Here is a 13,366-nt window from a genome sequence, read left to right as displayed (position 1 = left end):
TTGGCCACCATGGCGAAAATACAGGTTTCTGTTTTTGTTCTACCAAACATTAGCTTCTTTATCTTCCTTTGCCTCCAACACCCTGAGTGATACTCCTTTACCATGCAGTGTATTAAGTACTACTGGGGATGAAATAGGAACAAAACAAGGTCCCTGTCAGGTCCCTTTAAGAGCCCACACTATGATGGAGGTGGGGATGGATAGGATCCATACACAATTAGTGAAAATACAAGCAAGGGTGTGGAAAGTATCCTAAAACCATGCAAACCAAGTCTAGGGGGATTCACAGAAGAGATCTCTCTAGATATCTCTAGATCAAGTTCTGACTTGAAGTATGCCATGAAGATGGATAGAATTGTGATGTGGGAAGGGAAACCCCAGCCTAAGAAATGGTAACAGCAGAAATGGGAGGTTGAGGAGCTCCTGAGGGAACTTTCACCTTAGTTGGATATATACGGGGTAGTGGGAAATAGAGCTAGAGGTGGGTTGGGGAAAGTTTGCAAAGCACCTTGAATGGCAATATAAGAGTTTGGATTTTTTTATTTAATAGCAGTTGGGGAGCTGTGGTGGATTTTTTTTTTAATTGTGCTTCAGGTGAAGGTTAACAGTTCAATTTCTCATTCAAAAATTTATACATATATTGGTTTCTGACATTGGTAGTGGTGGGTTTTTGAGCTTTAGGAAGAGTAAGCTAAAAATCTGTGAAGGATGGACTGAAGAGACAACAAGCAGGGAGCCAACTTGGGATAATGCTACAACATTCCCGGCAAGAAAGTTACAAAAAACAAAAACCCGGGACTAATTGGGGTGGGGTGATGGGAAAGGATTGGCAGGGAGTCAGGGAAGACTCACAGAAGGGTTGGAATGGGGAAATGACTGGATGGGGAGATGAGTGAAAGGAATGTAACATTAACACAAAGCTTAAGCCTTGGAGGCTAAAGGATAGTAGTAAGAAAGCAAGACATTGGAAGCCATAAGTTGTAGAGAGGAGGAAATGGCTTCTGCCTTCAACATGTTGAGTCTTACATACCAGCATCATCTTGAGGTAGAACAGGTCAGCAGAAAGGGGACAATGTGGGGCCACAGATGAAGGGAAGAGGTTGAGCTGGAGATCTCAGCTAAGGGTCCCAAGGTGTGGGAATAGCTGGGATAACCAGGGAAGTGTGTGCATGGAAAGAAGACAGAGGGCAGAGTCTCTCATTTGGATGGAAGGAGAAGACAGAGAGGACGCATTTAGAATTAAACTAGATTGGGACATCAGTACCAAGAGCTCTCACGATTGAAGTGGATGATGTGGGTTGTTGGTTCTATCTCCAAAATGCATCCAGACTCTGTCTTGTTGTTTTCATTACTACCACCCTGTTCTTCCCTGAATTACTGCAACAGGCCCCTAACTATTCCCTGCTTCCATCCCTGCCCCTGGAGTGAATAGTTTAATGGCCACAAATTCCTCCCATTCCAATAGGCATACACCTTTGAAATGCAACCTTCTTCCCCTCCCACCAGAGATTGAAGCTATTTCCCCACTTTCTTGAATTTGGGCTGGTCTTGGATTGCCTTTGACCAATAGCTTGTGGCAGAGGTGACACTGTGTGACTTCCAGAGCCAAGGCCTCAAGAGGCCTTGCAGTTTCCACCTTCCCTCTCTTAGAATACTGCCTATCTCATAAGTAAGCTGGTCTAGCTGGATGAAAGGCCACATGATGGAGAACCAAGGCAAACCATCAATAGCCAGCACAAGCTGCCAAATGTGTATGGGGCCATCTGGGGCCTTCCAACCCCACTGACACTCCAGCCAACTGCAATTCTAAGACTGAGCCCATGTAAAGCCAGCAGTGGAACTGCCTGGCTAACTGACAGAATCATGGAAAAGATAAACTGTTGTTTAAGCCACTAAGTTTTGGGGTTGTTTGTTATGTAGCAAAAGATAGCTGATATATACCCCCATCAGTTTATTCTTTGCACAACAGTGAGAATATCCTGTTAAACGTATGTCAGGTCTCGTCACTTCTCTGCTCAGCATACTCCAATGCCATTCCACTCAGAGGAAAATAAAAAATCCTTTTTATAGTCTACAGGTCCTTCCTGGTCTTCTCCCCTCCAATTTCCTGTTACTCTCCCCCTTGCTCACTCTTCACCCCTACACACCTCCTCCCTCAGGGTCTTCGTTCTTTTTGTTCCCTCCACAGATAACTGCAAGGCTCTCTTCTTCACCTCCTTCATGTCTTTATTCACCTCCACTGACCACACCATTTAAAACTGCAGACCACCCCTCCTCACCCTCCTTATCCACTCCCTGCTTTACTTTGGCTTCATAACCCTTGCCAGCAGCCGAAAGCCTATGTGTTCCCTTTTTATCCATCTGACTTCCCTTACCAGGTATGTAAGGTCCATGAGATTCATGTCTGTCACGTCTGTATCCCTGTTGCTGGTAGTTGCTGTCAAGTCGGGTTTAGACTCACAGCAACCCCTGTGAAAGAGTAGAACTGCCCCATAGGGTTTCCTAGGCTGTAATCTTTACAGGAGCAGATCGCCAGGTCTTTCTCTGGTGGAGCCACTGGGTAGGTTCAACCAACCAACCTTTCAGTTAGTAGTCGAGTGCTTAATCATCTACACCTCCAAAGCTCCTGGTCTGTACTCCTACTACCTAGAAAACTTTCTAGCACAAGTAGGCCTTCATTAAATGTTTGTTGAATAAATGAATGAATCGACAGCTCACTGGGAAGGTAGTGCCCAAGTGGAGGTGGAACAAAGTTCTGAAATAGGCAACTGGGAAGGAGTGTGCTGAGCCTCCTCCTTGCCCCCATAAATGAGTGGGCCTGTGAGAAAATGTCAACAGTAGAAAACCCTGTTTCTAATTGGTTCCTCTGTGAAAGGCATTCTGGAAAATTCCACACCACATTTTTTACTTTTTTTTTTTTTCCTTCACTTGCTGGCAGACGGGCACATACACAGGTAGGAAAAAGACCTGGTCCCTTAGCCTCTGCAACTGTCCTTTGCAGAGAAGGACATGTTACTTGACTAGGGCTGAGAGCTTACCACTCAATGGCACTGTCTCGGCTGGCATAATCTTTATAGTTGGAATCCAAGAAGATGTCTTTGTAGATCCTCCCACACAGGCAGAACATGTCGGGGGCTGGGCGGTCACAGCTCTGCAGAACCTGGAGCATGACCTGAAGAGCCTTCTCACGGTCACCCACATTGCTTCTCCTGAAAGGCGAGTATCACAGTATCACAAACATTAGAATTGAGACACAGGAGTAAGTACACATTCATTCTGCCAAAGAACTGGGTGTAAGGGATGCTGTGCTTTAGCAGGGTAACAAATTCTAAATAATACTACATTTTTAAATGTAGCAACTGCTTAAAAGCCACACCAGTAAGTGTCATACAATTATTCTCAGGTCCCTACTTGATCCTTTCTCTTTAAATGAGACTCAAACTGTGGGTGAAAGTATACACAGATTCATTATTTTGGAAAGACAAAAAAAAAAAAAAAATAGGGCGGCCTCCCATAACCTCATATGCATGGAAAAACTGGAAAATAAATAAGACCAAAGAAGTGATACATTCGAATTGTGGTGTTGGCAAAGAATATTGAATATACCATGGACTGCCAGAAGAACGAACAAATCTGTCTTGGAAGAAGTACAACCAGTATGTGGCTTAGACACAAGATTGGTGCGCCCTGTCTCCCTTACTTTGGTCATGTCATCAGGAGGCACCTAATAACAAGTGCCTCCTGGATGTTTTATAAAACAACACTTTAATTGCTCAGGCTATTTTTAGAGCCAAAAGGCCAAACACAGTTCTTTGTCCTATAGCCTCGAACTTTAGAAAGTCAAGATGAACTCGGGGATGTATCTCGGCATTTCTTTACCCGCAACGCCTACGCATCCTCAAACCAGAAAGGGCCCTAGCCACTCCTGCCGTCCTACCGCATGTTACACCCACCGGAACAAGAAATTTAGGAAATTGTTTCCTATTTTTATAAATGACAAATCTCTGCCATTAGCTTGTATGGAAAAGCTTCCATTTTACACACAGGAAATGGATTCTTTAAGCAACTGTTAAAGGAACAAATTGCCGGAGTTTGTGTTCTTGTGAAAGGCTGGAAATAAATGTTCATTGGTAGCGAGGACTGTTGAGTAAACTCTGATACATCCACCCAACGATAAAACTCTAAGAAGGAATAAGACAACTTTTCCATGACACTACTATGGCATGAGTTCCAGAATATATTGTTTAAAAAAAAAAACAGTACTGAATAATGTACACAGAAGGCTACCTTTTTATAAGAAAGGAGGGAGGGCGTTAATACACACATTTGCTTTAATTCATTCAAAATGAAAGGGTAAACCAAAAAGTAATAAAAGTGGTTACTGAAGGGTAGAGAGAGGGTGAGGATGTGGTGAAGAGGGCAAGGACAGAAGTTGCACTTCTCAGAACTTGACTCTGAAATGACTTGTTTTACATAATTACAAAAGAAAAGGAAATAAATTTTTAAAAGTGTTCCCTGAAGACACTGGTTGCCTATAAGAATATCACCTGAGTTTGTGGCTGGGGCAAAAAAAAATTGAATGAAGCTATCTATCTGGCTGATGGCTTAACCACAATGGAGTGAAACTATTTCATCTCATTTTAAAGGACAGCAATTTGGCTGTTATTTCCCTAGGAGGATATACCCTAAGGAAAAAAAAAGTAAACGCAAAGAAATCGTAACTTGATTTCAGTAATCCTATCGTTAGTGATAGCATTAGTATTGGTATTTGGAAAATATGATGTATTTGTAGTACAGAATACAACAATAATTACAATAATATTAGGAACCAGATTTTTCAACATAAAAGAAATACAAATGTAAAATTATAGAAGTAAAAATCCTATAGTGTCTAAATTTGAATTGGAACATCAATATGAAGCCAGGAAATGGTTTCCATTAAATATAGCAAAAAGAAACAAACAAACCTGTTGCCATCAAGTCAATTCTAACTAACAGTGACCCTATAAGACTTGGATTTGAACCACTGACCTTTTGGATAGCAGACTACGCCACCAGAGCTACTCCCTTAATTATGTATAATTTTCTAGCTGTGAACCAGTAGCAACAAGAACGTCTAAGCCCTGACTGGGGTCTCTAAATATCTTCCGCTAAAAAGAATCAAGGCTCCTTGGAGAAATGGCCAAATAAATGTCTAAGACGATCCTGTGTAACATCTTATTACACTAAGATCATATCAGAAAGACTCATGAGCCAACTTACTTCAGTTTCTGGCCAAAGATGGCACAAGTTTTATATCAAGAAGAATAATGACAACAAAGGATTGAAACACATCAAATATTTTAAAATGATGAGTTCATAATGATTTTAGAAAAACTCACCAGTCATCTTTGGAGGATGCTAAGAAGCCAACTGATAAAGATCAAGCATTTATTCTCCTTTTCCTATACAAACTGCACATCAGAGTAACCACGTTGTTGATGAGGGGAAATTTCTCTTTGTAAAGTACTTGCCCTAATAAGTTAGAAAGTAACTATCACATGGAATTGAAGCTATTTCTGCGGGTCACCCTTCAGCCCACAAATTGGCTTATAAAATAAACAGTATCATCTCTGAGTAATTGGTTCCTATAAACAATGAAGTACATAATATATAAGACCAAATGGTCAACATTTACCCAAAAGCAAAGGTGAGAAGGCAAAGAGGGGCAGGGAAGCTAGATCAATGGAAACAGAACAAACAGAATGGAAACAATGACAACGTTGACACGCTGTAAAAATTGTAAACAATGACATGGAGCAATTTGTATAAAAATTGTTAAAGATGAATCTAATTTGCTCTGTAAACTTGACATAAAACACAATAAAATATTATTTAAAAGAAAGAGAAAGTAATGATCAAATTCAAACATCATTATTTTGCAACCCCTAAAAAAAAAAAAAAATTTTTTTTTTTTAATGAAGTAATGGAACCCTGGTGGTGCACAGCAGTTAAGAGCTCTGGCTGCCAACCAAAAGGTTGGCAGTTTGAATCTATCAGCCGCTCCTTGGAAACCCCATGGGGCAGTTCTACCCTGTCCTATACAGTTGCTATGAGTTGGAATTGACCCAACGGCAATGGGGTATTTTTTTTTTTTAATGAAGTATGGATCTAAGCAATGATTATCAATGGCTGCTAGCATCAAAAAAGAGAACCCAGATGTAAGTACACACCATCGATTATTAAGTATTCTTTGAAAAAAAAAATCAAACCATAATCTGAAATGAGCCTCCAGGTGTAACTACCAACTTGTACGAGGAATAAAAAGACAGAAAACTAATTAAACCACATCAAGAGATATGGTGACCAAAATCCAGAATGCTGGAAGTTATACAGGACAAAAGCTTCTTCAACAAATAAATCATAAGGAAAACAAAAAAGAAGAAGAGGAAACTTATATACGAAAAATGACAAAAGAGTCATATTAAATAAATGCAATGTACGGATCTTGATCAGATCACGATTCAAAAAAACCAAATGCAAAAAAAAAGTGTTGGAAAAATTTTGAACACTGACATTTAGAAAGTTTTAGGTACGGTAACATAATTGAAATTATTTTTTTTTAATGTGTTTAACTTTTGGAGACATGTACTGAACTATCTACGGATAAACTGAGATGTTTTTGCTTCATAATAAAGTCAGTGTTGGGGTAATTCAGCATTCAGGTAGTAGATGGGGTATGGAGGAAACAAGGCTGGCCAGTTAATGGTAATTACTGAAGTGGATAAGGAGTCCATTGTACCATTCCCAAAGCCTTGGTGGCACAGTGGTTAAGAGCTACGGCCACTAACCCAAAGGTCAGCAGTTCGAATCCACCAGCCAATCCCTGGAAACCCTATGGGGCAGTTCTACTCCATCCTATACGGTTGCTATGAGTTGAAATCGACTCGATAGCAACAGGTTTGGTTTTTAGTTTTCTACTATGCCCTGCTTTTGACTGTTTGAAATCTTCCGTAATAAAAAAAAAGAATAGCAGGTACCTACCATCCTGAGTCAACAATTCCACTTCTAGAATCTATAACACAGAAAAAGTTATATACATATCCAAAAATTTTTAAACAAAAATGTTCATTACATCACTATCTGTAAAAGTAAAAATATCCAGATGACTCAAATCTCCATAAACAGAAGAATGGCAAAATGTACTTTGTAGCAACCAAACTATGGAATACCATGTAACTCTTAAGAGGCAGATACATATATAATTATATAGACAAACGTCTGTAACGTTTCAAGGGAAAAAGCTTGCTGAACTAGATATATAACATGATCACATTCTTTGAAATAAACAGTTTATATATGTTTATGTACACAGACAAAAGTCTGGAGGGGTACATATTAAACTGTTCCAGAAACCATTGCTGTGATTGGTACAATATGGTCCTGTATGTATTTTATGAATACCTATTTCAGTTAACCCCATACATCTCTCAGTTTGTCCTACTGTGGAAGCTTGAGTGTTGCTATGATGCTAGAAGCTATGCCACCAGTATTTCGAATACTAGCAGGGTGACCCATGGTGGACAGGTTTCAGCTGAGCTTCTAGACTAAAGACAAACTAAGAAGAAGGACCTGGCAGTCTACATCTGAAAAAACTAGCCAATAAAAGCCTTATGAATAGCAGGGAATGTTGTCTGACACAGTACCAGAAGTTGAGCCCCTAAAGATAGAAGGCACTCAAGATACAGCTAGGGAAGAGCTGCCTCCGCAAAGTAGAGTTGAACTTAATGATACAGAATGAGTCAAGCTTTCGGGACCTTCATTTGCTGATGTGGCATGACTCAAAATGAGAAGAGACAGCTGCAAACACCCATTAATAATCGGAAAGTGGAATGTACGAAGTATTAATTTAGGAAAATTAGAAATCATAAAAAATGAAATGGAATGCATATGCATCGATATCCTAGGCATTAGTGAGTTGAAATGGACTGGTATTAGCCATTTTGAATTGGACAATCATACGGTCTACTATGTCAGGAATTACAAATTGAAGAGGAATTGCATGGCATTCATAGTCAAAAAGATATTTCAACATCTATCATGAAGTTCAATGCTGTCAATGATAGGAAAATATGAATACGCCTTTGAGTAAGACCAGCTAATGTGACTAGTACTCGAATTTACTCACCAACCACTAAGGCCATAGAAGAAAAAAATTGAAAAAAATTTTTTTTACCAACTTTTGCAGTCTGAAATTGATTGAACATACAATCACCATGCAGTCATAATTACTGGTGATTGGAATGCAAAGTTGGAAACAAAGAAGAGGAAAGAGTGGTTGGAAATATGGCCTTGGTGATAGAAACGATGCCGGAGACCACACAATAGAATTTTGCAAGACCAATGAGCTATTCACTGGAAATACCCTTTCTGAACAACATAAAGGGCAACTATATGCGTGGACGACACAGGGTAGACTACACAGGAATCAAATCGACTACATCTGTGGAAAGAGACGGTGGGGAAGCTCCGGATCATCAGTCAGAACAAGTCCAGGAGACAACTCCAAAACAGACCGTCAACTGCTAATGCGCAAGTTCAAGCTGAGAACAAGTCCACGAGAGCCAAAATACAACCTTGAGTATATCCCACCTGGATTTAGATACCAGCTCAAGAATAGATTTGACGCATTGAACACTAGTGACTGAAGACCAGATGACTTATGGAATGACATCAAGGACATCATCCATCAAGAAAGCAAGAGGTCACTGAAAAGACAGGAAAGAAAGAAAACACCAAAATGGATGGCAGAAGAGACTCTGAAAGTTGTGCTTAAATGTAGAATAGCTAAAGCAAAAGGAATCATGAAGTAAGAGAGTTGAAAAGATTTCAATTAGCGGCTTGAGAAGACAAAGTATTAATGTGACATGTACAAAGACCTGGAGTTGGGAGACCAAAAGGGAAGAACACACTTGGCATTCTCAAGCTGAAAGAACTGGAGAAAAAACTCAAGCCTCGAGTTGCAACACTGAAGAATTCTGCAGGGAAAACATTAAATGACTCAGGAAGCATCAGAAGATGGAAGGAATAGTCACTGTACCAAAAAGAATTGTTCAATGTTCAGCCATTTCAGGAGGTAGCAAATGATCAAGAACCGATGGTACTAAAAGAAATGCGAGCTGCGCTGAAGGCACTAGTAAAAAACAGGGCTCCACGAATTGACAGAATACCAACTGAGATGTTTCAACAAACAGATTCACTGCTGGATGTGCTCACTCCTCTATGCCAAGATTTGGAAGACAGCTACCTGGCCAACTGACTGGAAGATATCCATATCCGTGCCCATTCCAAAAAAAAGGTCATCCAAAAGTATGCGGAAATTATCAAACAATATCATTAACATCACACACAAGTAAAATTTTGCCGAGGATAACTCAAAAGCAGCTGCAACAGCCAGAAATTCAAGCCAGATTCAGAGGAGAATGTGGAATGAGGGATATCACTGCTGATGCCAGATGGATCTTGGCTCAGAGCAAAGAATACCAGAAAGGTGTTTACCTGTGTTTTATTGGCTATGAAAGAAAGGGCATTCGACTGTGTGGATCATAACAAATTACGGATAACATTGTGAAGAAGGAAACCCTGGTGTTAAGTACTACGGCTGCTAACCAAGAGGCTGGCACTTCAAATCTGCCAGGCGCTCCTTGGAAACTCAATCGGGCAGTTCTACTCTGTCATGTAGGGGTCGCTATGAGTCAGAATCGACTCGACGGCAGCGGATTTTTGGGATTGTGAAGAATGGGAATTCCAGAACACTTAATTGTGCTCATGAGGAATCAGTACATAGACCAAGAAGCAGTTGTTCCAACAGAACAAGGGGATATTTGCGTGGTTTAAATTCAGGAAAGGTGTGGGTCAGGGTTTTATCCTTTCACCATACTTGTTCAATCTGCATGCTGAGCAAATAATCTGAGAAGCTGGGCTATATAAAGAAGAACGGGGCATCAGGATTGGAGGAAGACTCATTATCAACCTGCGTTATGCAGATGACACAACCTTGCTTGCTGAAAGCAAAGATGACTTGAAGCACTTACTAATGAAGATCAAAGACCACAGCCTTCAGTATGGATAACACCTCAACATGAATACAAAAATCCTCACAACTGAATCAATAAGCAACATCATGATAAATGAAGAAAAGATTGAAGCTGTCAAGGACTGCATTTTACTTGGATCCACAATCAACACCCATGGAAGCACATAGAAGCAGCAGTCAAGAAATCAAAAGACCCATTGTGTTGGGCAAATCTGCTGCAAAAGACCTCTTTAAAGTGAGGAAAAACAAAGATGTCACCTTGAGGACTAAGGTGCCCCTGACCCAAGCCTTGGTGTTTTCAATCACCTCATATGCATGCGAATGCTGGACAATGAATAAGGAAGAACAAAGAACTGATGCCTTTGAATTAGGGTGTTGGTGAAGAATAATGAATATACCATGGACTGCCAGAAGAAGTCTGTCTTGGAAGAAGTACAGGCAGACTGCACCTTAGAAGCGAGGATGGCAAGACTTCATGTCAAGTACTTTGAACATGTTATCAGGACGGACCAGTCACTGGAGAAGGACATAATGCTTGGTAGAGGGTCATTGAAAGAAAAGAAGACCCTCAATGAGATGAATTGACACAGTGGCTGCAATGATGAGCTCAAGCATAGCAATGATTGTGAGGATGGTGCAGAACTGGGTGGTGTTTCATTCTGTTGTACACAGGGTCACTTTGAGTAGGAACTGACTCAATGGCACCTAACAACATTTTAATTAAATGAATGAAGAGATTATTCTTTTTAATTTCTTGGGAATTCTATAACAGGCTCTTTTATGCTTTTTTTGTTTTAAAAATACATAAATACAACTTTTGCCGATTCAACATTTTTCAGGGTACATTTTAGTGATATCAATATATTAACCACGTTGTACAACCATCACCCATAATCATTGCCAAATTTTCCATCACCATAAATAAAAATGCACTGCTTCCTAAACAATGGCTCCCTCTCTCCCTAGCCCCTGGTAACCTACACTTTCTTTCCCCAGGAAATCTACCTCAAAAAACTACTGACAGAGTAGTAGCTAAAACAGCCTTTCTCAACCAGGGTTTCCTGAGAGAATTAAGCTCTACAGATAATGATTTGCCTATTTGAGGGACTATTTTCTTAATTAACCCAACGATGGTACATAAACAGTCCCATTCTGGATGCTAAGAAACCCAAAACCAAACCCACTGCCGTTGAGCTGATTCTTGTAATGACCCTGTAGGACAAAGAAGAACTGCCTCTTAAGGTTTCCTAGGCTGTAAATCTTTCTTTATGCAAGCTGACTGCCACAATCTTTCTCCTGGGGAGCTTCTGGTGGGTTCAAACTGCCAAGCTATTGGTTAGCAGCTGAGCGCTAGAACCACTGCTCTGCTAAGCTCCTTGGATGTGAGAGAGTTTAATTCATTTTATTCAACGGATGCCTTCAGGCATAGGGCTTAATTTTCTTCTGGAACCCTGGTTGATCTAGGGCTAATCTAGAAACTTGGCAAACTTCAGGGAGCCTGCAATAATTAAGCCTGTATTTCAACTCAGACTGTCCATTTTTCTACCTTGGTCCTGTTCTAATAATAATACATTCGATCTTTTTTCTCTTTGTCTTGTAGAGTCCAATTTACTCAGCCTGAAAACCAGATCTCTTGATAAACAGCATACCCATGATATTCTTTAATTTTTAAGAGCCAACAGATACCAACCAAACTCATTTTACTAAAGCATTTAAATAATTTCTAGAGACTGTGATGAGAAAATGAAAAAGATTAAAACTTTAATAAGGTACAAAATTTCTACATCTCTAATGCGCCAACTTTTGAGGTGTGTGAAACATTCAGTATTCTGCAAAGAATGTACTTAACTCTCTTAAATGCTTAATTATTGACGTGATTTAAGGTTTATCGTAGGTTTTTTTGTTTAGGGATTTTTTTTTTTTTTGGTCCAGTTACATGTATATTTCCTTAAATTTTTTTTCCATTAATTTCAAACTGAACATTATGACTCAAAACAACAAGTCTTGAGCATGAACAAAACAAAACATAAAAAATGTTTACGGCCATCTAAGATACTCCACTGGTCCCATCCTGTCTGGAGCAAGGGAGAATGAAGAAAACTAAAAACACGAGGGAAAGAGTAGTCCAAGGGACTAATGGACCACAACTTTCACAACTTCCACCAGGCTGAGTCCAGCACGACTAGATGGCATCCGGCTACCACCACCAACTGCTCTGACAGGGATCACAATAGAGGGTCCTGGACAGAGCTGGAGAAAAATATAGAACAAAATTCTAACTCACAAAAAAAAAAAGATCAGAATTACTGGCCTGACAGTGACTGGAGAAACCCTGAGAGTATAGCCCCTGGACACCCCTTTTAACTCAGTATTGAAGTCACTCCCAACCCTTCAGCCAAAGATTAGACAGGTCAATAAAACAGAATCAGACTAAAGGGGCACACTAGCCCAGGGGCAAGGATGAGAAGGCAGGAGGGGACAGGAAAGCTGGTAATAGGGAACCCAAGGTCGAGAAGGGAGAGTGCTGACCTGTTGTGGGGTTGGCTGCCAACCGATATCGCAAAATAATATGTGTATTAATTGTTTAATGAGAAACTAATTTGCTCAGTATACCTTCATCTAGAGCACAATAAAAAAAATTTGCAAAAATGAAAAGGAAGGAGTAAAAGCCACTTTAAGACGGGTACTAAATAGCTCATCCCTTTAGTGGTTAATAATTAGCTTTCAGATCTGCTTATCATTTTCAGATCCCAAGGTATCCAAGGACAAGCCTATAGATGGATAAAAGCTCTGGTGTTTAATTAGGCAGCAACATCTGTTTCTGGCAATAAGGCCATTCCACAATTAAGAGAAGGAAATGAACTAAGACCCACTAAGACAGTGGGGCGCAACCCTGACTGCATATTAGAATTACCTGGAAAACTTTAAAAATCCTGGGGCCTAGGCTGCACCCAGAACAATTAAATCAGAAATTTCCGGAGATGGGACCCACATGTCAGTGTTTCTTACCCTCGGCAAAGTTTGGGTCATTGCTAAATCCACTGATAAATTCTTAGCCCTCATCTTATTTGACCTGCCAACAGCATTTGACAGTTGGACATGTCTTCCCTTCTTGGATCATTTTCTTCAATTGGCTTGCAGGACATCACAATTTTCTTGGTTTTCCTCCTACCTTAATCTACTTTTCTGGTTGTTATGATATGGAATAGGTTTCAACAGAGCTCCTAGACTAAGATAGACTAGGAGGAAAGACCTGGTAATCTACTTCTGAAAATTAGCCAATAAATCACA

The 13,366-nt window shown here is 40.1% G+C and overlaps 1 protein-coding gene across 1 annotated transcript in view; it reads right to left on the bottom strand.

The window, feature by feature from the left end:
* The window catches only part of MAP3K15 (mitogen-activated protein kinase kinase kinase 15), a 146,342-nt gene that overhangs the window by 53,874 nt on the left and 79,102 nt on the right, over window positions 1-13,366 (bottom strand). Inside the window, exon 7 of the mRNA XM_049871562.1 lies at window positions 3,039-3,209. Coding sequence (XP_049727519.1) covers window positions 3,039-3,209 — 171 coding nt within the window. The remainder of the gene's footprint in view (window positions 1-3,038; window positions 3,210-13,366) is intronic.

This window comes from Elephas maximus, chromosome X, assembly GCF_024166365.1.
Source record: "Elephas maximus indicus isolate mEleMax1 chromosome X, mEleMax1 primary haplotype, whole genome shotgun sequence".
In the NCBI taxonomy this organism is placed as follows: Eukaryota; Metazoa; Chordata; class Mammalia; order Proboscidea; family Elephantidae; genus Elephas; species Elephas maximus.
The sequence above is the reverse complement of the archived record's forward strand: the minus strand, read 5'-3'. Positions and strand labels throughout refer to the sequence as shown.